This window comes from Linepithema humile, chromosome 1 (genome assembly GCF_040581485.1).
Source record: "Linepithema humile isolate Giens D197 chromosome 1, Lhum_UNIL_v1.0, whole genome shotgun sequence".
Classification (NCBI taxonomy): domain Eukaryota; kingdom Metazoa; phylum Arthropoda; class Insecta; order Hymenoptera; family Formicidae; genus Linepithema; species Linepithema humile.
Genome location: NC_090128.1, coordinates 4,960,618 through 4,985,664, shown reverse-complemented (window position 1 = coordinate 4,985,664; position 25,047 = coordinate 4,960,618). Strand labels below are relative to the sequence as shown.

Sequence of the window (25,047 nt, the reverse complement as noted above, 5' to 3'; positions counted from 1 at the left end):
TTTCAATCGATAATCCAGCCTGCCTTTCGGAGGCAGATGATCTTTGAAAATAACTTTACACCAGCCGCCAACCTTCAACGTATCATTTCACGAGTTTCCGAAGAACTGAGGCAATAAAAATTATTTGTTACTTTTCTAGCAATTGTCGACTGTCGCAATTATCTAATAATCCTCATAGAAACCACTTGGCGTTGATACTTGTCAACGATATTCACCGATTCCGCCCTGAGCGTATTTAAATAAATAGAAATATATCGATAGAGAGGGTTTTTTAAAAAATCGTCATACCCAAATACACACGAGTCTTGCTATTTGTGCACACATGCATATATATATATATGTATATATATATATATATATATACACACACACGCGCGCGCGCGCATACGCTCACATAAACGCACATACACGTGACTGGCGAGTATGTGCGACGATGTGCACGCCACAATGCACGCGCGTGCTGCGCGCTCGCTTTCGAGGGCGAGTACACACGCGGCGCCCAGGCGGTGTTATCGTTATCGCGCGCCCGGCTGTCGCGCGCGTTCGTTCCATCGTCGGCGCGCCGCTCCTGCACACACAAGCGCACACATTGACACGCACACACACACACACGCGCGCGCGCGCACACACACGTACACGTGCGTGTGCAAATATTCTCGCATCGGTGCGAGCGGCCCTGGTATATTCCCGCGCCCGGCACAAATATTATTGCGTGCCGGGATAAATTTATTGCCGCCGTTCCGCAGCCGCTCGCAAACGCTCCGCGCTTACGGAGGAAAATGCGCGCTCGCAGGGGGGGGGGGGGACGACGCTCGAGACGCCGGCAGGGCGAGAAGGGTAAGAAAAGGGGGGGGGGGAAAGGGGAAGGTAGATCTGAGAGTAGATCCTGAGCGCTCGTTCGAGGGATATATCCGTCGGCCGGTATAACGAGATATACGCGGTGCCCCGGGGACAATTCCGACCGTGCCTCCTCGAACATTATGCACGAACCCGCCACGGCGAAAAATCGTCTCGCGGGGCCGTCGCGCAAAAATGCGCATCGCATACGACCTCGTTCTAACGAAAGAGGATAATAAGTTAGGCTGTAATTCACTCCTCCTTTTATACCAACGCGTCGCCCGGTATCTGCTTCCCGAGAATTACTCGTTCGGACGAATCCCGGGAGGAGGATGCATTTACGTGGAGAGCGCGTGAATTTTTACCTCGCAGCGATTATCCTGGCGTCATTAATTCGGCAATTAATAAGTATTAGAAATAAAAATTCTCGTTACTCTTTATGGAATTTCAAGAATTGGAGAAATCTTCTCGGCCTAAGAATTTCAATTTTAATTTCAACGATTGCACTTTTATTGCACGTTGTGCAATAACATTTTTTTTTTTTTTTTTTTTTTGAAAGTGACGTTTGTAGGATCAAGATAAAGCGATGCATGATTCAGTAGTTTGTTATTAACGGCATTAATCGCTGAGTATCCTTCGCATGTCACGCGATACGTGACATTCTGGTCATGTGAAATTTTTATGAGACACCGCTCGGCGACGGGCGTATCGATTAGTACAGCTGACTGCTACCCTCCCGTGATTATTCTAATGCCTCGCGGCTAGAAACATCAATCCCCCGGCTTGTCGATAAAAACTCGCTCCGCTTTCCTGAAGCGTCGCCACGCTTTTAATGTAGGCGTCGCGGGATCTGATTAACTCCGTGGCAAAATTCTCATCGCAACCTCGACGTGGCTTCGGGGGTGTCACGCCGGCTTGCGGCGCGCGGGTGACACGCGGGGATGACGGCGACGGCGTGGGCGATGAGGGAGCGAGGCGTTCTGGTCACGAAACCCCCCGAGGGTACACGCGTTCCCGCCCAGGAATCCCCGCGGAGCCGGCAAACTTCCCTTCCCGGAGGGAAGCGCGCGGGCGGAGTCCTCTCGGATAAGCAGCGCATTAATGCCGAAGCCTTAGACTCGGCGAACGCGTATTGGTGAATCGTGGGATTAATTGACAATTTCTGTTTCGCCTGAAAACCGGAAGCGAGGGAGAATCGGATAAGAGAGATCATTATACGTCTCCGACGAGAGATTTTAAGGGTACAGCCTTTCAAGAGACCCGAGAAAGTTATTGTTAAGTTATATTAAATTGTGCTATTCAAATTTGAATTTTTTTTTCAAAATTTTACAGTTCAATGTATTAGATTACAGTAGATTAACAAAAATATATATGTGAGAAAGAATTAAATACTAAATGCCAAACAACAAGTGTAAAGTAATTGTCGCATGAAATTGCAAAAAGAAGCGCGCGTGTCAATAAGAAAGAAACAAACGGGCGTCGATGAGAAAGGTTTGTTTGTCAGAAGTTTGGCCTCGCGTAACTATCGGAGCTTATAATACGCGAGTATACGTCAATTCTTGGAGCGCGCGCGTGTGCAGGCGAGCAAAAATTCACACGGGGGTGAGCGCAACGAGGGGGAGAATGACACGTCCTCGTTTCGGAGTCGAGTCCTCCGCTAAATTATTCGAGGCGCTTTCCGCGCGCGCGACGAATGGACCGGCCAAACGTTTTAAAGAGTCCCGAGAGAGCCGGGCGCCTATAAATACGCGGGTTAAGGAAACGGTTAAAATTAGCACCTGCTCGGCATTGCGCGCGGCGTAAAAGCGCTTGCTCCTCAACGTTCGCTGCATTCATCCCTGAAAACGTATCGATTGCAAATTCCTAAATCTTTAATCTTTTTAATCTTGATGATTACACGTGACATTATTTTATAACATATGGATTTCATAAAATTAATTATGTAACATAATATAATTTCTCTGAAAATATGTAATTTCAGTATGATTATCATATAAATAATGTTGAAAGAAGAACTGTCCATCATAATTAAACTTTGGCAAAAGTTTTTAATTATTTATATTCTTAATTTGCTTAGATAAGAGTCATTTGTATGATTTACTTCTTCTAAAATCGCAATAAAAAAGAAATGCTGCAAGTTAATAATTTTGTCTTTTTTTTTTTTACAGTATATATTTTCTCATAATGAATTGGCTCGAACTGATAAAATTGATGATGAAACGGGAGCACATATTTGACGCGATACAATTGAAACTTCATGACGCGATGTCGCACGCGCGATGGCACGGTTATAATTTTTCATGAAGCTCCGGTAAACGAAATTATTAGCCCGGTGACGATCCCGCTCGCGTTTCGGTCGTCGATGTAATTTTCACCGCGGCGGGAAATTGTCGCGGATATTTTTTCATGCGTATGCCGATATAATTGAGTCCATAATTGCCCCGGCGGAATCCGAATCCACGTTTTTTTTTACACTTTATCGCGCGGTGTTCATCCGACAACAACACCTAACTAGCAGCGCGCGATATTGTCAAGGAAATTATGCGGATAAAACGAAAATCGTTTCGTGCGTGTATCATTAAAAAGAGCGACATATATTAAAATAAAATAAAAGAAAAATCGAATAAAAGCGCAAGACATCTCTTTTCGCGACATCTCGTCATTAATCAAATTTGTACGGTAACATTCGTATTTTTAGACATCGCTCGCTGCGCTGCGTGACTGCGCAAAGAATTTCAGAAGTCCGAAGCGTTTCGGAACTTGTCCATTTGCCATCTCAGGGCCGCCGGAGATTGGAGAAAATTTCCCACCCACGACGACCGAGGGTGTACGCTGCCAGTCGAAAGCACGCAGCCAGTTGGATCATTACTCTCGGCGTCTCCGAACTCCTCGACGGGAATACCCTTGTCTGAACGCTCTCTCCTCAGGATCCCACCCCTGGAGAGACTCGTGGCGTGGGCGGTGGGAGGAAGAAGGAGGAAAGGGTGAGGGGGCAGCCGGGATCCGCAGGAGCACGCCACCGCTACTTTACGATCAGAAGAGCGTGCAGCCAGCCAGGCCGCCAGCCAGCCATCCAGCCAGCCAGCCAGCCAGCCAGCCAGCCACCCTGCCACGCCATGGAATATTGATATGTAAATATAGCAGCTACCGGTAGCGACGGCGGCAGCGGCGATGGCGGCGGCGGCGGCGGCGGCGGCGGCGGCGGCGGCGGCGGCCCTGCAGCGGTGGTTAGAGGGGCGCTAGCAGGTTAACGAGCGGCTCGCAGAGTGGCGCGGTCGAGGGTAGGGAGTAGTGCGCGTGGGTGGCTGGGGTGGCTGGGATGGGATGGTTAGCTCGGCTGGCTCGAGGGGACGGTAGCGACGGCGTGGCGGTGGCGGTGCGGCGCGGCGGCAGCGGCGGCGGTACAGTGGGAACGACGCGGGCGTGGGTGGTCGGCGAGGTGCGACGAGGGAAAGGGGGGGGGGAACGAGTTTGGGGCGGGTGGAGGGCACGCGGGGGTGGCGGGAGGAGACGGTTGGGTCGCTGCCGGCAGTATAACAGAGACGGCCGGGCGTGCCGCGGAGCGTGCCACCAAAGGGGATGAGAATTTTCCAGCTGCGGCGAAAATACTGTCCGCGCGGCACCCTCGCGAAAAATCCGCGGAAAATCCGCGGCGCGGCGCGGACGCGTTTGAATTCGGCCGCGCGATTCGTCGCGCGCGGCACCGTCTTGCCAGAGAGACGCTTTTTTTATAGGCGCCGCGGTCGCGCCGCGAGATTAAATCTAGAGGCGATAGAGCGGACAATTGCATGCCGGCGGTGTATAGGGACATGCCCTGCGGGACACGGCGTGGAACGGGGTGGTTGGAACGGGCCGCGGAAACACGGAGAGGGCGGGAACACGCCGGCCGAACGAGGGTCGGCGAGGCGGGGTGGGACGGGTGGGGCCGCGGGCCGCTGGAGGGTGACTACGGCTTTCTGTACACGCGCCCGCCTGTGTGAGTGCGCGTACGTGTGAGAGTATGGGGGCGGTCTGCGGGCGAGAGCGAGCACGTACGAGGGCACGGAGAGTCGAAGGGTATCTTCTATAGATGAGGACGGGGAGGAGGGAGTAGTGAGCTCGGTCGAGGGCTCAGTTCGACGTCGAACTTTTCTCTCTCTCTCTCTCCCCCTTCGCGGCCTCTCTTTCTCTCCCACGGCGCATTCTTCTTTTTCTTTCTTCCGCTTCCACGATTTTTCCACTACCTCTCGCTTTTTTTTTCCTTTCTCCACCTACATCCCGCTCTCGTACCTCACGCTCCCATCGCTCCCCCCGCTCTCACTCTCCCCCCGTTGCCACTTTTGTCTTCGCGTAGAACGCGTCGGATTTTTGACGGAAACCCCGAGGAAGAGGGATGATCACGCGAGACTCGAGAGACGCTCGAGTTTATGCGAGCTGGTCGTGGCGATGCGTCATGAAAAGGCGCTTTGTTACGTCTGTCGCTAATGGAGGAGCAATGCTCGCTCGTAGGCTACCTCTTGAATGAACGGTATGTGTGTTTTTTTTTTTTTTTGTTTCGCGTAGCGCGCGCCTTTTGTCTATGGTCTGATATTCATGCACCTCCAAAACCTATCCGCACCTTTCAATTATCTCGATTTATTAGCGGAGGGAAGAATGAAATATTTAAAAACGCGCAGCTACCGATGTGATTGAATTAAGTGACACTTTCGAGTGACGAAATGAATATTCTTCACATTTAACACGGTATTTTTTTTTTCAGTTGTATTTTGAGCGAAATAAAGTATGCGTTGTTTCCAAAGTATCTAAAAAATATATTTAATAAGCACATTTAAAATAGTATAATAAAATAAGTATCTATATACGTTTTGGTATAATTTGAAAATTTCAATAATTTGAAAAGTAGCTGAATGCTCTCTCAACACTCTCGGGTATTTTTCAATATCGTTGAATAGAATTAGACAAAACTATACTTTGTTAATTAATTTTATTTCATAGACGCATAAATAAGATAGTAAAATACACGATAAAATATATATGTTGATAATCTTTTTCTATAAAACAGAGAGAAAGAAAGAGAGAGAGAGAGAGAGAGAGAGAGAGAGAGAGAGAGAGAGAGAGAGAGAGAGAGAGAGATATCCTGTTAAATGCAGAAACTATCTTTGAATCTCTAATAAGGATTAATAAAAAAAAAGTTTCGTCATGAGATACTTTCGATACCTCGTTAGCGGTCATTGTTCTGGTTTTTACATTTTTCTTGCATCGCGCATGCACTTGCATTTCGTTCACTCTCTTTAATATCCTATTCTTTTTCTTTGTTTTTGTTTCTCTCTCCTTCTCTTTCTCTGGCTCGCCTCATCCCACACAGTTCTCAACTCCCATCGCGTCCGCGGTCACAATCGTACTTACCGGCAATATTGCCCAATTACTCTTCGCACGGTCGTTCCATACAGTCGCGCGTCGCACGCACGCGAACACAATGCGCGATTCCGAACGTTGCGAGAAATATGGTTAAAAAAATATCTCGCTCGACGAGCGTATACTAAATTTAATGAATTTATTGCATTAATTTAATTCCCTCTGCACAGAGCGCCGCCGCGACGTTCAGCTGACGAAACATAATGAAAGTTAGCAATTAGCGAGTTATGACGAGTTATGGTAGTTGTGGCCGAAGTGAGTTGCAAAGATCTGTCTATAAAAAGTACTGTAGACACGGAAGAAGGCTTGGCATTCGTCTTAGAAAATACATTATCAATATTTTCCGAATATTAATACACAGCGAGATTCTTCGTCCCTGTTCACGAGGGTTAAGCTCGTCTTTCTTCCACGCAAGATCGTCAGTGGCGAAAACTTTATCTGCGCTTGCCAGCGCTGGTGGAACTTTTTACGATTGGTGCGAGTGTTAAGCGCGATCGTAAAGTCGCTGTCAATCGTCGTTGACAACGGAAAGCTAAAGAAACGAATACGAGAGAATGAAGCCAAGCGAAGAAAAGTGTTGCGCGAATTGAATATATAAGGCATCCCTTGTGTCGCATTTAAAAAAGTTAGCCTCAAATACTTCTCAAGTAAATTGTCTAAAACGAATTCGCAAAAAAAAATTTGCAACTTTTTACAAATGTATTATATATTTGTGTATATTGAAGTAAATTTAATTTGATTGTCGAAAGACTTACAACAAACTTGAATCTCATAATATTTATGAGAGTAAAACTGAGAAAAAAGTTATATCGAATATATGTCAGATCAGATTTGCCCAAAGCAAAGTACATTCTTTCAGGTGTAGGCTCTCATCGTTGACGTTCTTCCTACGACTTCCTTACATTACCCCGGGATATCTTTTACTTCAAAGGGGCTGCTGCCTTGCCGAGAGAATTCTTCGGCTGGCTCTTCAGCTAAGAGTCGAAAGCGTTATCGCGGCTCCTTCAACATTTTCGGGGCGCTGCGCATTCGCCGCCCGAGATTGCTGCCGTTTCTGCGGCAGGTGGTTAAAGGGGTTGGATATGCATCGCACGATGAAGGAAGACTTGGGTGGGAACGCGGGGACGAGCGGCGCGGGAGGAAGGGAGCTGGAGCACCGCCGTGGGGCTTCCGTTTACGGGCGTCGCGACGCCGACGACGAACAGAGGGTAGGTCGTCGAGTCCTACGCTGGCTGGCGAGGTAATCATCCCAGCCCGGTTACGATGCTGTTAAACGTCGCTCCATGAAGACTTATCTTCCTGTCGCCTTCCACCCCCTCACCCGGCGCACCGTCATTTTAGCTTTCTCGCTGCCTTAACCCTTCTGTCGCCATCCGTTTGACTATCGCGCCGATTTCTCCAAAAATCCCCCGTGCTTTTGTCGCGATACCAATCACTATTCCTTTTCCCCGAGTTATCTCGACAATTCATCGTACGCGGTAAGTACGCTTAATATTTCCTCGAAATAAAAGCGCAAACGTTTCGTACGGTGATATCTTACTCGCAGAACTCACGACGCGAATCAATTTAATCATATATTTTTATGTAATCGCTTGCTCGCCGCTTGATGTTTCGTTTTCACCCAGAATCCACTTTTCGCACTCGTACGTCTACAGTCTTCTCGATTGTTACGTAAAATCTTTGTAAGTAGTCATGGATCGTTGTGCGTGCAACGTGACGGTGGCGAGGTGAATGAATAAATTTGAGCGTCGGCGACGTTCTTGCGCGACTCGGGATTTTCCGAGGATCTTGGGAACGGTGTCATCTCGTTAAGCTCGCGAAAGAGGACCCTCTAGCACACGGAGCGGAAAGATGGGGCGGCGGGGGAGGGTGGAGGGAGTTCTCTCGAGAAGGGCAAATCCCGCCGCTCGTACGGCGCACCTGCGCTCGTCGCCTCGTCATCGAGGAGGCATTACAGCCTCCAGCGACGCTTTTCCTGCCATTACAGAAACAATAACAGCCCATCTGGCAGACTAAAGCTGCTTTTCGGTCTTCGAGAATCTTTGTGCCATTATTTAAATTTTTATATCTGTTGGATCACATGCCACGTTTTATCAAATTTGATGAATCGGTTATAATCGTATCGTAAACGAAAAGATCAATGCTTTGATTTAAAAAATAAAAATATTAATATTTTGATGTAATTAGTTAAATAAGCAGACAAATTAGATGTCGATAGAATAACACTTTATTTGTGTATTTTTCATTATGATTATACAATACTTGAAACTAAAAGAATATGTGTGTTATTTTATTGATTCAAGAGTGAAAGAGAAAATAGATAGTATGTAGTATTTAGGTAAAAGATATTTATTCTCTGATCTCTATGCTATAAAATGGCATTAATTTTGACTCTTTATTCGATAAGTTCGTCGCGTTAAAGTGGTATTTGAATAATATTTTATTTAAGGCTGTTACTCCGCTGTATATAAAAATAAAATATATAGAGAAATTATTGAAAATAAATGTACAAAATGTTCAATGTGCTAATTTCTGTAAATTTTAATCGGATTTCGTTGCTGTGACCCGAGATAGCAATAGAAAAATACACACCTATATAAGTCATATACATATATAAACCTTATATTTTGAGACTTCTGCAAGTCTCTTATCGGAAAGAGTATCAATTTCTATGTGTTTCTCTATTTTAGAAGTCTCCAAATATGCTTAACGCTTCTTACGTCAATCGGCTTCGTATAAGAGCGTATATATTTTTTCCAAATTTCAGTTGTTAGTTTTTCGAGTCACAGCGACAGAATCTGATTGAAATTTACAGAAATTACGTATAACATATTAAACATTTTCTAGATTTATTTTTAATAATTTTTTTTATATATTTTATTTTTCTCTACATACAGTCGGATAACAACCTTAAAAAAGCATATATTGCACAATGTAAAATATATTCTGAATTAGATACGATAGAGAGCGTAAAGAGCCAATTAAAATGTTAATCATTAATTTGATTGTTTAATCAGCTGAGTCTTCATATTTCCAAATATTCAGAATTAGTTTCATGTCATATAATGAGATTATTTCGAAAATATGATTTCTTATTGATGTTTCCAACGTTTTCATAATTGAGATTTCCTTCAAATTATAATAATTTAGTGTGAGAAACACGTATGACTTGGACTTAAATATGATAAGTGCTGTCTGCTTATTTAACTGATTTCCAGTCAGTAAATTTCTACACGGCAGTTTCTATGTAGAGAGGATTTATGAACTGATAAATGGTTGCCCCGTTATTAGCCTGGGCGATCGATTGTAGAGCGCAGCGTGCGCGACTAATTACACCGATTCGCGACTTGTAATTGGGACAATTAGTCAACAAGCCTGCGAATGTGAATGTCCTCATTCTCGTAGAAATTTATATGTTCGCGACTTTGCGGTGACGCATGCCAGTTGTACATCACACAATGTTCATTCTTATCCTATCAATAATTTTAACCAACAACTAGCGATAACGCAGATAGAATTTTTCCTCTGATTTTAGAGTCCCTGAGAGAAAAGTATATAAAATTTGGAACTATAATTGCATTGGACTATAATTATAGTGAGAATGCTCATTGTTATAAGAAAATTGTTACGTATAATAATCTTATACGCCAATCATGTAACCAACCATATAGTCAGAACACCTATAAAAATATAATTGGCGCCAAAAACCATTATAGATTTTGATTACTGCAATTATTCTTCTCTCTCAGTGCGGAAGTTGGTTCTTTTCGCTTTTTGAACGTACTATATTATCTTATTTTAATTTATCTGCGCGACCTGATTTCTTTGGAATATAAATAACTCGAGATACACATCGCGTCCGAGGAACTGCACGCCGACGATGCGCGGCATAAGGAGAAGTCGACGATTCGGAAACAAGACGAAAGCTCACCGAACTTGCGCGGGATAATGTCCTGTCCTCGGTTGCAGGATCTTCTCGCTCCTACCCGTGCGGTACGATCGGTCTTCACTCTCACCCTTGACTCTCCGCTTCTCGAGCGAATATAATACGCGCGCCCCGAGGCGCGAGTCGAGCACGATATCGCGTACGCGTGCTCTCGCTTGCGTGCCTCACACGCATGAGAGCGCGAGCCGAGGGTGCGCTCGTGCGAGAAATTCGAGTGTCCTTGGCCGCTCGCGAGTAGACTGTTTAAATATTCAGCGTTATCTCCGTGAGCCTTTTGTACGAGTTCTACTTTCTTATCGAAAAAAAAAGGTAAAAAATATAACGAGCGATTCAAATATACATATCATTTTGCGAAATGACCTAAAAGAATTGGGTATTCGTAGCTTTTGTAAAAAAAGATAGATGTTTTCAAGCAGAATCGAACATTTTGTACAGAAAGTGTAAAACAAAAATTAAGTTAATTAACGTTGAATCATTGATCTACATATTTTCTCAATGGAATTATATGCATCCTCGCGTGGGACTGACGATACATGGCACGACGCGTCGTGATGTCTTTTTACTCGCAATCGGAGACGAGCCTACTTGTTAAAAAACAAAAAAGTGAAAAAAGACACGAGAATCAGCCGACGCGCATATCAAAGTTATTTATGTGCGGCGCGTTTACGGCACGCTTTAAAAGCGACGTCGCTACGTAGACGTTAGCAGTGTGGGACGGCGGTGGTAATAACGTTTATTAATCGCCCGCGGAACGTTAAGCGATACGTCGCTCTAGCAGTTTGTCATCGCTGCGACAGCGCCCGCGCCGCCGATGTCCGCGCGCGGCTTTTATCGTTGCGAGTCGTCAAAGACGGCTTTACGACGACGGCAAAGTGCGTGTCGTGCGAGACATCGATCTCTCCTCTTTAATTCCCCTGGAACTTCCCCCTCGTTTGCCCGTCCACCCTCGGGGCGCGTTAGCTTACTACAGGACTGTTCATAAGTCCTGTCTCCCGAACGCGTTGCGAACTGTCAACATCTCGTAGACACGAAATTCATAGTTTGCATTTTTATTACAGCATTACTGGTGCCACCGAATCTCAAAATCTTAGAGTTCTTATTTCCTCTCTTCTAATCATATTAAATGCTGCAAAATCAAAAAGGCTATTTCGAAAAACTGTTATTTTAAAAATCTTGCAATTCAGCAATAATTAAAGACACATTTTTAATTCGATATTACACAAAATATCAGTGATGTTCTTAAAAAATATTGAGAAAATTAGAGACACGATGCGCTGCGTAGTATTACAATGTAATATTCGATTAAAAAAATATTTCTTTTAATGAGTCAATAGAAATAGTTTCGTTCTTAATCGCTTCTTAATCTTCACCAGCCAAATACAGAATAGAACACGCACAAAGGTATTTTTACATGTTCTTAATAATGCGTTAAGAATAGCACGATGTTTTCGAAACAAATGTTTCTTGGACATATCGCACTCCCGCAGGACACAAGTCAAAATTTTTTCGAATTTTATATTACGTGCGGATTGTGTTCTAAATACAAATATATTTTTGGCTTGTGTCACTTTTCTTGCGGGAGTGCGATATCTTTTCTAATTCGCGCGCGAATACTATTTTTAATCGTTTTTGGTACGTGAACGAAAACAGGTCAGCGTTCGACGCGTTGTCCACGCGAGCAACAAATGAGATCGCATCTGCGAGACGGCCTGCGTTTCCACGGTGCATAGTAGAAAAAGCCGGTGCGGATACGAACGGTCGCGCGTCCGCGGAAAAGCGCTCGCTCGGGAGGAAATGAGAAGTAATGAAGTCGCCCCGTTCGACGAAGTTACTGGCTCGTAAAGCAACTGCGAAGTGACGAACCGAACGGGGGCGTGGAGGCAAGCGAGCGGGGGGAGGGGGAGAAAAGTTACATGGAGAGAGCAGAGTCAAGAAAGGTCGAGCAGAGACGGACACGATCCGCCGGAAGGAAAGGGTGGCGTGAACCGGGGCGGAAAGAGGATGAAATGGGGGGTGCGCGGGCGGCATCCTGTCACACGACGAGGCCGAAGGGATGAGGAACGTGCAAAGGGACGGCAGAGAAAGAGAGATGAAGGGAGGAGCGAGAAGTCGTCGGCGGCTTACGTCGGATTCCGCGGGCGGTTGGCAGTAACGGCGGCAACGACGGCGGCGGCAACGACGGCGGCGGCGGCGACGGCGGCGGTGGCGGCGGCGGCGGCGGCGGCGGCGGCGTTGATCCGTGTACGGCGATATGAAATAATTAAACTCGGCCTCGACGGTGGCGAAGGCGACAGCGTGGCACCGGAGGGGGTTTAGGAAGGAAGAGCGGGAGGACGAGGGAGGAAGCGGTAACGTTGAATGTCGGAGGCGATGGGATGCGTTGGGTGGCGCGGGGACGCAGCGCCCGCGGGGCCGGGGGGATAACCGTATTCCGTATACCGGTATATGAAAGGCAGCCACGTCGCCCGCTCGAGACTCGAGCTGCTACCGCTGTGCCGTCGTCGCTGCGGAAGAGACGAGGTTGGAACGGCAGTAACAGAACGAGACGGAGCGCGAGGCGGCGGCGGCGGCGGCGGCGGTGGCGAGGGAACCGAAGCGAACGAGCCCGAGGGATGAACGGAGAACGTGAGCGCGTGAGAGAGAGAGAGAGAGAGAGAGAGAGAGAGAGAGGAGAGAGAAAGAGAGAGAGAGTGAGAGAGAGAGAAGGAAAAGGAGAAAACGTTACGAGGAACCGGCAGAGGACACGGTGGGAAGAGCGACGGCAAGGGGATGGGCGGCAGGAGACGACGATAGCGGCGCTGCGGCGTAACGACGCTATAACGCGAGCCGCCGGGTGATTACCTACCACCTCCGTACTCGGTTCACCCTCTCTCGCGTCCGCCTTCGAGTGGGGTGCGCGGTCGTATCGTGCCACGCCATGCCGAGCCCGCCACGCAGCTCGCCACGCCGGCGCGGCATGGCGTGGCGCGGCTTGGCGCGGCGCGGCGCGCGACGAGCGTCCTCGGAATCTCTCGGTCTCTCTTGCTCGGTTACCCGCTCGTTCGCTCGCTTCTATCCCTCGACTACTGTTGCGCGCAGAGACCGAGCCATCAGCCAACCCGAGTAGTAGTAGTAGTAGTAGTCGTCGTGGTCGTAGTCGTATTCGTAGTCGTAGTCGTCGTCGACGTCGTCGTCGTAGTCGTCGTCGTAGTCGTCGTCGTAGTCGTACGGCTCGCCTGCCGTCCAACGTCGACGCTCTAAACGCGACGCCCCTCGTAATGACGCCACCAGGGACTCAGCCCCGCGACGTGAGCGTCGTGTCGGTGTGAGACTTTTCCACGAGAACGTAATACAACGCGCGCGCTCGCGTGCACGCGGGCTCGGCTTTCCGGACGGCGATATCGCCGGCGGAGAGAGTCGCATGATGAAGCGGAGCGAACGAGAACACATCCCGAGGCCACGCCACGGACGGTGTGGCGAGCCTTCGGTAGTCAGCCGGACATGCCTCAGTGGTCCTGCGAATCGGCGAATTCGTTGGCAGAGAAAATTAGAAAAGACTGCGATCGAACAGTCGTTGCGATGTCGTAAGACATCCTCCTCTCCCGTCCTATTATTCTAACTTCATTTATATAACAAGAGAACATTTTTATTCAAATTTTATGATGCATCCGAGTTAATAATGTTCAAGAATTAACGCAGTTAACACGCAGCACTAGTTGTAATTAGCGTGGAAGATCAATAATTATAGTTGATAAAAGTTATCGATGAAATCGAAAAGATTTGACAAATTTTGAGAAATTTGAATCAGCAGCGAAGTAGTTAGCGACTGCAACGTGTCGATATATAATAAATAAGAAAGTAGATTATGTTTGTAATTAGATCACTTCGACAATGTGCAGTTTCTTAAAAAATGATGCACACGCGCGATACGCTTATGAAAAAAAGAAACAAAAAAACAAAACTGTCACCGGGAAAGTTACGGTGCACCGCGAGCGAGGGGAGAGATCGACGTGCAGCTACAAATTAAACCGTAAATCGTAATTGACTGTGTGTTTTGTTTTTTTTCTACTTTTTTTTTATTTATCGATGCATCGGAGTAACGGTTAACCACGGATGTTTTAAAACAATCAAGCGAACGTATCAGAGTGCCGCGAACGATTCGAAATCGGAATGAGTGCGCCGTTATAAAATCGAAACGAAATTGCCTACATTGATCAAATTTGCAGCAGGTGTCGCGGCTTCGATTGACGACGAGATGCAATAAAAATTCGACGTGACTTTTCTTCCTTCCTGAATATTTTGTAAATTTGCTACCTTCACGACTAATTGCTGCAGATTAGCGGAATTCTTTCTGAAGAGCAGAGCGAGTCTGACAATTAAACGTGAATTAATGACAAAACGAAATATTCTCGGGGAAGAATTTCAAGTTCTCTATTATTTCTGAAAAGCAAGCATTACAATTTCTAATGACCCAGATTGATGATAAGGTTAGCGGAAAAAGTTCCGATGACATGCGCATTTCTCTCATTTTCGTCTTGTAAATAAAGAATGAGTACTAAAATTCTCGCAGAGGGAAAAAGTTGCCGGCGAGGAATCGCGAGTTCCGTTTTGATCGCTCCTGAATTATGCTAATTGAGGGTGACGCGGTCGCGCGGTAAACGGTTGAAAATTAGGAGATTAGGGCATTAGCCAGGATAATCACAGCTGGCCGGCTGGCGCGAGATGCGCGTTTTCGAAGGCACGCCGGAGCCCTCTCACGCAGTGGCCGCTGGGACGAGGAAGGGCATAGGTCGAGCGGGTGAAACAATTGTAGCGTGCAAATTGAAGGGAGGGTCGCGCGCCTGAAGTGCAGGAGATCTGGGGGGATATTTCAGAGAAAGCGTGCGCTCGTTTCCGTGCTCGAGTGATAAGAAAAGTTTTCATTCAAGAAACGTTGTTAATTCGAATTTTACAATTTGATATAAATTAATATATTACGCCAGTGCAATAATTGTAAATATATTACAAAGCTTTCTAGCATCGGTCAATAATGATAAAAGTCAAACAATTCAGAGATGATCGCAAGGTAAAAGAAGGCACTCGTGTTTTAATAATCATTAAAAAAATTCTGCACTTGCTTTATAAGTGATGCTCTGGGGAAAATTTTGATAGCGTTCATAGCGCAACTTTCTCAGAATTGTCGCTGAAGCCGGTAAATGGGTCAGAAAATGTAGCCGTACTCTTCGGCCAACCGCGGTAGCAAGTCTCGGTAATTAATTAATTAACTCACCGGTGTTTTCGCTTGACTGTCTGGCCACCATTTCGTTTGCTCATGTCCGAGATCTCTGTCTTTCGTGGCTGAAATTTATCCGTTGCATTATACAATTTCTGTAGTGGCGTGAGCGAGGAATGGCCGCGTTCATTGAGCAAATGCGAAACCATGACGGTATCTGCAAATAAAAAATAAAATTTTCTCTCAATTTCTTCTTGTGTTACAAGGATATAAATACTTAAGGTAATAAATTTGTCAATCGTTTCTTACGAAATGTGTATAAAGATTCATCAATTTAAAATAATATTATTTCAACTATAATTTATCTAATATTAGATATAATTTTCATAATAATAGGAGAAAGTTGCCTAATGTGTAACGATTGCCTAAATCGTACTTTTTCCATTTCTTTGTTATTATTGAATATAAGCATCATCTAATAGTGAATATATAAAAGAAATGAGTAACAAAAACTATAAAAAAATGGACAGATTACATCTCATTTTGTGTGTGCTATAAATATTTTAAAAAATCATATAGAACTGATGTAATCATGTTTACGTAGCTTATAATAATCTAATAATACAGTTTTATTTTACATGTTTATATATTTCTATAAAAGTAGGTTTATTATAGAATGTTGCACACACGTACATTACATATACATATTATAATTATTATAAAAATTAAATTAATAATTTTCCAAAAGTTATTATAATTCCTAAATCATACCATTTCTTAAATCGTACCGTAAACATTCGTTATGTAATACATTAAATCTCAATAATATTCGCCGAATAATTTTATATAAATAATTAAAATCTACATAAGTAAACGTTATTTAATTATTATTATTACATGTTAGATGTTTTTTTTTTCTGTTATTGATAAATTTATCAACATTAACATAAATACGTTTTTTAATCATTATTATTATATATTAACTATTTTTGTTCTATTTGTTTATTGATAAAATATGTATTAGTGAAATAATTTTTCTTCTTCACTATATTTTTTATTACTTTCATTCACAAATTTATTATTTTTAATGGAGGTGCGATTTAGGGAATTGGTTGTTTAAATCGTACCTTTAATATTATGTTATAAAAAGTCTTATAACTAATAAATTTGTTTTTGGCAAAATGTTAAACGTGCAACAGTGGATGTTTTAAACATTAAACTATAATTTTTAATATTAATTTGTATACAAATTAGTAGCAAAAAAAATATAATATGAAATACTTTAAGTGGTACGATTTAGGCTATTCTCCCCTATGTAATAAATTACATCTATCCAACGTTCAACTGCTGGATAATCACACAAATTTTTCACGATTTTTGCCTCGTCCACGCTGCAAATTGCGGGTTAGAGCTTACACGCGCAGAACGAGCATGTACAAAAATAAGGCGAATCACTTAGCGAGAAATGAGAAAAATGTCGTCGAGATTACTTTCCGTGGTTATTCGTGCGAGAAGCAAGCGGACGGCCGCATTAATAATCGCGGCTCGACTCGTCACCGTTTTATTAAATTAAACGCGAATGCCGCCTAGGGATGACTTCGTGGTCGTCGGGGAGGCTGATACCCGCGATTTACTTTCAACCGCTCGTTAAAAAATACGACGCGCTTTACCTCGTCGATTTAATTGCCGCTTTCGCGACTGCGCACATTGTAGAGTTCCTTCATACATGTGAGTCTTTTCTCTAATTCCTCACGAATAACTTGCTTAATTACTTAACTAGAGTCGAGATAAATTCGTATGGACTTTCGAACTGTCACTCGAGAGCATTACAATAAGTATTTCTTATGCAAGCTCGGCATAGTTTCATCACAAAGTTCAGAGATGTGCTCCGGAATTTCTGTTTCGAAAATTTCGCCGAGCGATTGCGAAATCGCGGCGGTCTGAACTCGGTGCAGCGCGTGTTGCAATCAATTTTTAATAAACTCACGATCGCGCGGCGCAATTAATCAACGGTGAGATGTTTATTCGTCGGCAAGTTAAACAAAGTTTAAGGTCCGCGAGACCTCGGACGGAAGATGTGAGTTTTCGTTTTATACTCGAGATGGAAAGGACGCAGAAGACACGTCTGTTTACCTTTCCCTAGAGTAATCTCTGCTTCTCGAGACATCCACACGCGCGCGGCATTCTTCGTTATTCCGCGCAACCCTCGAGAAACTTAACGTAGTATAACGCGTGACCCGGAGACGCGGCGGAACGCAGCTGCGTTGCATTATGAATAATGCTCGGAGAGTAGCGCACAGTGCGGCATTTCGCTTATGGCTGTTTCCGCGAATCAAGTATTCGATATCGATGCCTGCTCGGCCTGGAGAATATTGGTATCGACATTATCGTCACACGATTTGAAAAGTAGGAAGGGAGGAGAATGTCTGAACACAGAATAATTACATGCAGAGTCGCAAATGTGTTGGAAATATAGTTGGAAGGCATCTAAATATGAAAATATGGTTGGGAAATATCAAAGTATGAAAATTGGAATTATTTCTGGCGGATCTTGTCCGTCAAATGAAACATTACGTAACATGTGGTTATTTGACCACGTATCAAAAATGCATTTTGCTCGCCTCTCAAATTTGATTCTTAATTTTATCGCAAAATATATATTATTAAATACATACTGCCGAATAATGTAATATAAATCAATGAGTGACAAAATATAATTAAGATGATTCCAAAAATATGAAATGTAAATAAAAAAGATATTTTTTGTTAAAAAAAATTGCTTATTAAAAGAGAAATAGAAATAATGTCTTCTAATGAGAAATTTATTAGAAGATGGAAATCGAGCTGATTCGTCTGCTTCTCACCGAATACCAAAATCCTATGCGAAGGATACGTAGTGCGGCATCCGCGGATTAAGCAACCAATCATCGTCCCCGATATCCTGGTGATTTTTCTTGGAACCCGCGAACCTGATCAGTAGCTCACGTTCGAGCAGCTTCGTTCATATCTGAGCATTACTTCGCGCAAAGATAAGAGCGGGATGGGCGAAAGGAGGAGGATGGAATGGGAGGAAGATCACAGGGCGGTGACGGCTGGAAAAAAATGGGTAGAAATAGAGACAGAAAGAGAGTGGGAGCAAGAGAGAGAGAGAGAGAGAGAGGATCTCCGCTTCCTCGCTTCCTTTCCCGAGAGATATACGCTCCTCGATAAACGTCCGGACGAGACTCCTCCACTCCATCCTCCCTCTCATCCCCTTCATCTTCCTCTCTCGACTGTACCCTCGGCTTAAAGCCAGCCCTCGCGTTCTCTCGATAGAAAGAGAGAAAAGGAGAAAGAGAGAGAGAGAGAGAGAGAGAGAGAGAGAGAGAGAGAGAGAGAGAGAGAGAGAGAGAGTGCGAGAAAGAGGAACGAAAGGGGTAGCGGGTATGAAAGAGGCAGGAGGATGAAGGCGCGGGGGCGGCGAGCTCTCTCTCCGCTTTTTGCCAAAGGCCGTCATCCCCGCGGGGCTTAACCCCGGGTTTATCGCGGCGTTATTAATAACCGCCGCCCGCGACCCCCCGCCCCCGAAACCTGGGGAGGCGATACCCGCAAGCGAGAGAGCCGCCCTACCTCGCTCGTAAACCTCGAGCGACGAGCGGCGCTGCCGCGATAAAGAAAAAGTCATGAGGAATTCTCTCTCTCTCTCTCTCTCTCTCTCTCTCTCTCTCTCTCTCTCTCTCTCTTTCTCTTTCGCGTCCTTCGTTCTTCCCCGCCGGCGCGGCAGCTCAACAGCTCGAGTCTCTCTGACATCGGCAGATCTCGTCATTTCCGGTTCTAGCCAGAATTGAGTGTGCGAATAGTGTTGAGTCGGTGGGGAACCATTAACCCGAAACTTGGCGGTTAATTTTGTAATGAGATATGTCTACCTCTTGCATTGAATGGATTTATAATTCCTTGCCCAGAACTACGACGTGCCTTTGAAGTTTCAAGTTCGTGTTTTTTTTTTCTAATTGCGCTAATTTTCAATTTAAGTCGATTAATTAAAAAAAAATAATGTGTCAAGTCGTATACTGCTTTCAAAAAATCAACCATGTTCGCATACTACAAGTCTGTAAGATTTGTTCTGCCGTAATTAAGATATTGTTGTCATAGCTTGATACACGTTGTTTTTAATTCGAGATGGGTCAAGAGAAACGCGGATTAATGTCACCAAAAATGGTAAAATAATTATCTTCCTAGAGAGCGCAGTGTATAATGCCAATGTTATGCAATCTAGAGATAATGGAATATGTTAGTTTCACAGGCTTTGCGCGTTTCGTCATTAAGCAGCGTGCTGAAACTGCAAAGATTTATGAAACACACACAACTATAACGAATACAATAAATATTCTATAAGAAGCGCGATCGCGTGCTTGCTATATTATAATTTAATATCGAACGCTAAATATGAATATATTAATCGCGCAGTGTCACGTTGTCATAGACGTAACGTCAAATGATTATAATTCACAGTGACATATAATAACACGACGAAGAATTTGTAACGAGTATGAATATTGGAAACGTATTTTTCCGCATCAACTTCAAGGGGCATTTTATTATCTCTCTTTTACAATTTTGCATTAATTGCATAGCATTTAATTAATCGCTGCTCTTTCTTTTCGCAAAGCTGTTTAATAATTTTCAAAGCTCCTACGAGTACGTGGAAAGAAAGGCGCCGCAAATACAAAAGGATGACTCCACGGCGATCTTCGCCGAGAGGCACGTACGTTTTATACCCGCCGAGGGTGACGCTAAGGTCTTTCGTGGAGGGCTTTCATGTGCATGACGAACCGACACGGCACGTACGCGACTCTCCTCTCTCATCTCTCTCAGCGGAATATCGAGTCTCGATACCTCCGTTCCCGCCGTGTCCCGGCCACGTCGATCTCGCGCCGCGAGCATGCAACGTGTGTACGTGTTATCACGTGTAGAGCCAAGCCAGTCTTTTCGCGTTTATGCGAACGTATCCGGTATACTTGTAGCGTGCGAACGCGATATTTTATGCCGCTTTTCGTCATGTGGAAATTATACATTTGTCATGTAACGTACGGTAAATAGCTTTTAGGATGCCACATATTAGATTTACGTATAAGTTGTAACCATTAAGGAGGATTCAATTTTGCAAACACATTCTGGAGAAATATTCGAAATAAAATTGCAAACATAATATACATCACCTTGTGATCTATATTTTTTAATAAAAAAAATAATGTGCAATTTTTAACTAGAAATCAGTAAAACAAAGAAAATGTGAGCCAAATTTTGTATAATTTTAACCAGCATTTAATTTGCTATGAAATAAAATCCAATGCAATTTTAGTAGATCATTTTTATTCACTTCGACAGATTTGTTCGAAATAAGATTGTTAACGCTTCCGATGAATTTCTAAAAAGGTTTCAAGACCATCGGTATTTCCTCTCGCGCACTTCTACTCTTCGCTCTTACGATCGGACGGCTACGCCCGCCATTCCACGCGTGCGGGATCGATTTTCGCGCGTAATCCCTCGAACGAGCTGCCTACGAGGCGATGCACAAGGCGAGGTAAACCGCTCGCCTCCGGGCTTCTCGGAAAATATCGGGCCTCGTTGCGTCAAACGCTATACATATCTCCACGTTATTGCCGCACGTAAACGCTCGTCGGTTTTCTCCGCCTTCCACGTTCTCAAACTCTTACGCAAGCGTAGAGCGCGTGCGAGGCGTGAGCGTGTGGTCGCACGAGCGTGACCGCCGCGTTACTCGGCAGCAGCACTGCTCTAAAGTTTGATTCATGCTGCACGGAATTGGCTGTGCCACAGCTTTGCAGAATGAACGTATTCACTGATTATCGAAGAAGTGCACTCTGAAAATTCACTACTTCTGCAATTTTTGTTAATTTTATAATATATTTTGGTAAAATATCATGTACCGAGAATCTCGAAAGTTCTATCCCACTAATGCAGCCAGATCAATATGCGCGATGGTCTTGTCATTTTAATAATTGGATTTGGCAATTAAATAAAATATGAAAATCGAAATCGTATGTTGTCAACGTTGTCATCCGTCGAGATTTCGAATAAATTTCGCAGACGTCTTTCAGCTTTGACTTGTCATCCGATAAATTAATCCCACGTTTAATCAGGTCAAATATAATTCATGTGTCTAAATCATTCGTGTGCCTTAAATCTTTTATTTCCTAACTTATGCAAGAAACGCCGCTTGCTTTCGATTAATCAAAAAGCGTTTTGTAATTCCATGTAAAAATATAATTATTATACTGAGATTAAATTCTTTATATGCGACACAAATTTTACTTGTATTTTTTTAGTTCTCGTCGAATGTAACCGCGGTACGACGTGATACGAAGAAGAGACAGAAGTGGAGTACGAAAGCAAAAATCGAAGCTACCGTATTTTATTGGCGCGTATCAATACAGCACTCCGCCGGCGCGTATTAATATTTTCGGATAGGAAAGTCGCGCGCGAGAGGCCGGCTTTCGCGTTGCATTTCGATAGCAGTCGAGCGCGCGGAATTTCTCATGCGCACGATGCACCGCTTTGCAATCCCAATCCCATCTTTCTTTTTGTGTTACAATTCTGCAGAAAAATTACTTTTTTTGTTAATACTTTGCCATTTGTCCGAAACACAACGTAGTGCTTTTAAAAAATTTTCAAGCATAACAAATACTAATTCTTATATTGCATTTTCGTATTCTCATTATTATTCTGCTTATGTAAATATTCGGTTTAAGTCGGTATTTATTTATATTGAACAGTTTCGGCCGCTGCATCAATACATTGTATTCTAAAATTCCCAAGTTTTTTTACATATGCTTTCAGCCAATCTGTACTAAAGATACAAAAAAACTTACTATTCCATATTCTGGATAATGCTAGAAAAAATTCTCAATTATAATTGCCTTCCTATATATATGTGTAAAAGCCCGAAAATTCGAAAATAATAATATTCTCTTTCGTATTTTTCTTCTTTTCTTTTACATTCTTTCTAAGAGTAAACACGCTCGTATAAGCGCGTGCGCACATTTTCGTCTCATACATATATCGTGTGCAACGCGTCTTAAGAATGTCACGCATCTCGTTATCAGACGTAGTTTTTCCACCAAGTGTCACAAGAGAGTGAAAGATACTCATAAAACATGGAACATGCAAGAGACTTTTCGGGCAAAATAAAAGATAATCCTATTCATATTTTATTTGTGCTGAAAGATGTATTATATGCCATATTTCTTTTATTGAGCAGCGATGATTTTACTTCGGCTATTCTTTTTTACGAATGTGTATATCGCTTTTCTCACGTCTTGTATGTCTTATGCGTTCGGAAGTTGGGCAGACGAAAGGGAGGCAGTGGCGACGGTAGCGGGGTTGTTTGTGCCGTGCAGCATCGAGCCGTTCATTAATTACGGCGAACGAGCGGGGGTGGTGTGCGCGCGAGCGAATCGTGGCGGGAAGGAGAGGGAGTGGGATACGTAGATAGAGAGGCACGAGCCGCGTCGGAGGCATCCATTGAATTAGCCTCGTTCCCTGTGGCTGCGGCCCTGAAGCCCGCCACCCTTGTTCGCCACGCTCAAACGTTTCGCCGCGCGCGCGATATAACTGGGTACTCCGACACGTATAGGACGTTCCAAAATCGCCGATTTTTGCAAGTTGTACAACAAGTTATGGAAAATGAAAAATCAAACTTCTCTGATCACTTCAGACTTCCGTATAAGTGCTTCAATCATCCGGAAAGTCACTGCGTAAAAAAGCGAGTGTCGCTAAAATGAAATTACACAAAAGTTTTCTCAAATTTTAGATATCGAGCGACCGGTACATTTCGAGTAGGAAGAAATATATATATATATACGTTATATTGTTCACCCATGTTGCAGATTAACTAATAAAGTAACGTTTCTCTCGCATATTAGAGAATTAAAAAGTGCGCCGATGATGTGAGAAATATTTCGATATCAGAGAATGAACGATATTTATCTCCGTTCATTCAGCGATATTTGCAATTTGGAGAAAATACGCGTTACCTGGAAAACTCTTCACATACACGCGCCCCTTTCCCCGCGCGTATCACCGAAACACCCTGTAAAGTGGCGCCGATGTACGACCGCAAATATAGGTTCGCCGAGCGCGTTCTATACGGTGCGATCGCTTAAGCGCATTCATGTACACTGGGCGCGCGGGGATTACGCGGGGGCTAGCGGGGAGTGGTTCGTATTCGTTTCGTTCATTTCGCCGCGCCGCCAATCAGCCGACTGATCGCCCGACGAGGTCACGTCGGGGCCGTACGGGGGATGCTGCGGGACAGCGTGCGAGCGTGCAGGCTTGGAAGGGTGGGATGGGAGGAGGGCGGCTCACCCCGGCTGGCAAACGGATCGCGCGGCGCGCGAGCCCCCGAAACTCGATTACTCGTGCCGCGCCACTCTAAACGGCGTTACCCACGTGCGCGACAACCGGTGGCGGGGGGGGGGGGAGGGGGGGGGAGGACGCTGGGGAGGGCAGGCGACGTCACGTGGACGGTCGGCGGAACACATTTGTTCGGTTCCGTTCCAAATGGACCGGCGTGATGCTTCACGGAGTTCGGAAGTTTCGATCTAATCGAGACTCCTCTCGCCCGCACCTTGTCTTCTAGTCTCGCAGATTCTGTCACGGTGTCTATAAAGTTTGCCGACGGGTTACCTATGATAATGCCGAGGAAGACCAGCCTGTCTTAATGTTAACTTAATGAGAAATAGGTTTGATAGTGACATTAAAATTATACATATGTAATCGATTTTTCAAAATGACTAATTCTAAAAATTTAACACAACTTCTGTTAGCTCACTTTCTGGTTTGAAAAAATATTTTCGAATGTTATTTGTAGTAATATAAAGTCAGTTTCTAAATACCTAAAAAATGATTTGAATATTAAGTCGTAATAACTGGAGCACACATCAAGAGCTTTTTCAATCATATTTCTAATTTTTTTAACCGTTTTATTAAGAAGAATACGTGCATTTGTGCATTAACGAATGGTATCCGCTGTAGAAAGATCGAACTTGCATTTCCATGGAAAGTTTTTTGTTTCTTCTGTACTTTAAGTCGGACTCTGGTTGCGTCTGAAAACAGAACGACGGCCTTTAACGCAGTGGGTTAACGTCTCTCTTTCTCCCGAAGACGCCGGCCTGTCGTCGTGCGGAACCGTGGACGTGATTTCCGCCACGCCTTCGCGCTCATCTCAGCACCGCCATCGCTTTTTCCTGGGTCACCTTCTCTCTCCTTCTCTCTTTCTCTCTCTGGTAACGTCGTCGCCGTCGTCGTCAAAGTGGCCATCGCAGGCAGGCAGGCTGGCTGGCTGGAATGATGGATGCCGCCTGTTTTTCGTTCGTTTCAGCGGGCGGCCGCTCTCGCCAGGAGCTCTCGCCTTTATCCCGCCGCGTTAGCGAGGCTTTCCGCTGATCCTTGAAGCACGAACCGCTCGAAATCGTCCGGAGGTGGAGTCAACACCCCGTGTTGCCTCGCTTTTTCTCCCTGCCTGCCGCCTGTCTCTCGTTCCCTCGCGCTTTACGCCATCTCATTTCCTCTTTCCATCGCCCTGCTCTGCTCTCTTCTTCTCTCACTCTCGGTCTCTCCTCCTTTCTCTCTCTCTTTCGGTCTGTCTCTGTCTCTCTCGCTCTCGCGCGCACGGAATCGC

At 44.7% G+C, this 25,047-nt stretch overlaps 1 protein-coding gene across 7 annotated transcripts in view; it reads right to left on the bottom strand.

Annotated features, from left to right (window-relative positions):
• Sidpn (similar to Deadpan) overlaps window positions 1–25,047 on the bottom strand; it is a 137,798-nt gene that overhangs the window by 51,212 nt on the left and 61,539 nt on the right. For all 7 annotated transcript variants that reach the window (XM_012371773.2, XM_067361288.1, XM_012371784.2 and 4 more), the window contains one exon: window positions 15,426–15,585. In XM_012371773.2, coding sequence (XP_012227196.1) covers window positions 15,426–15,456 — 31 coding nt within the window. In that variant the 5' untranslated portion in view covers window positions 15,457–15,585. The remainder of the gene's footprint in view (window positions 1–15,425; window positions 15,586–25,047) is intronic.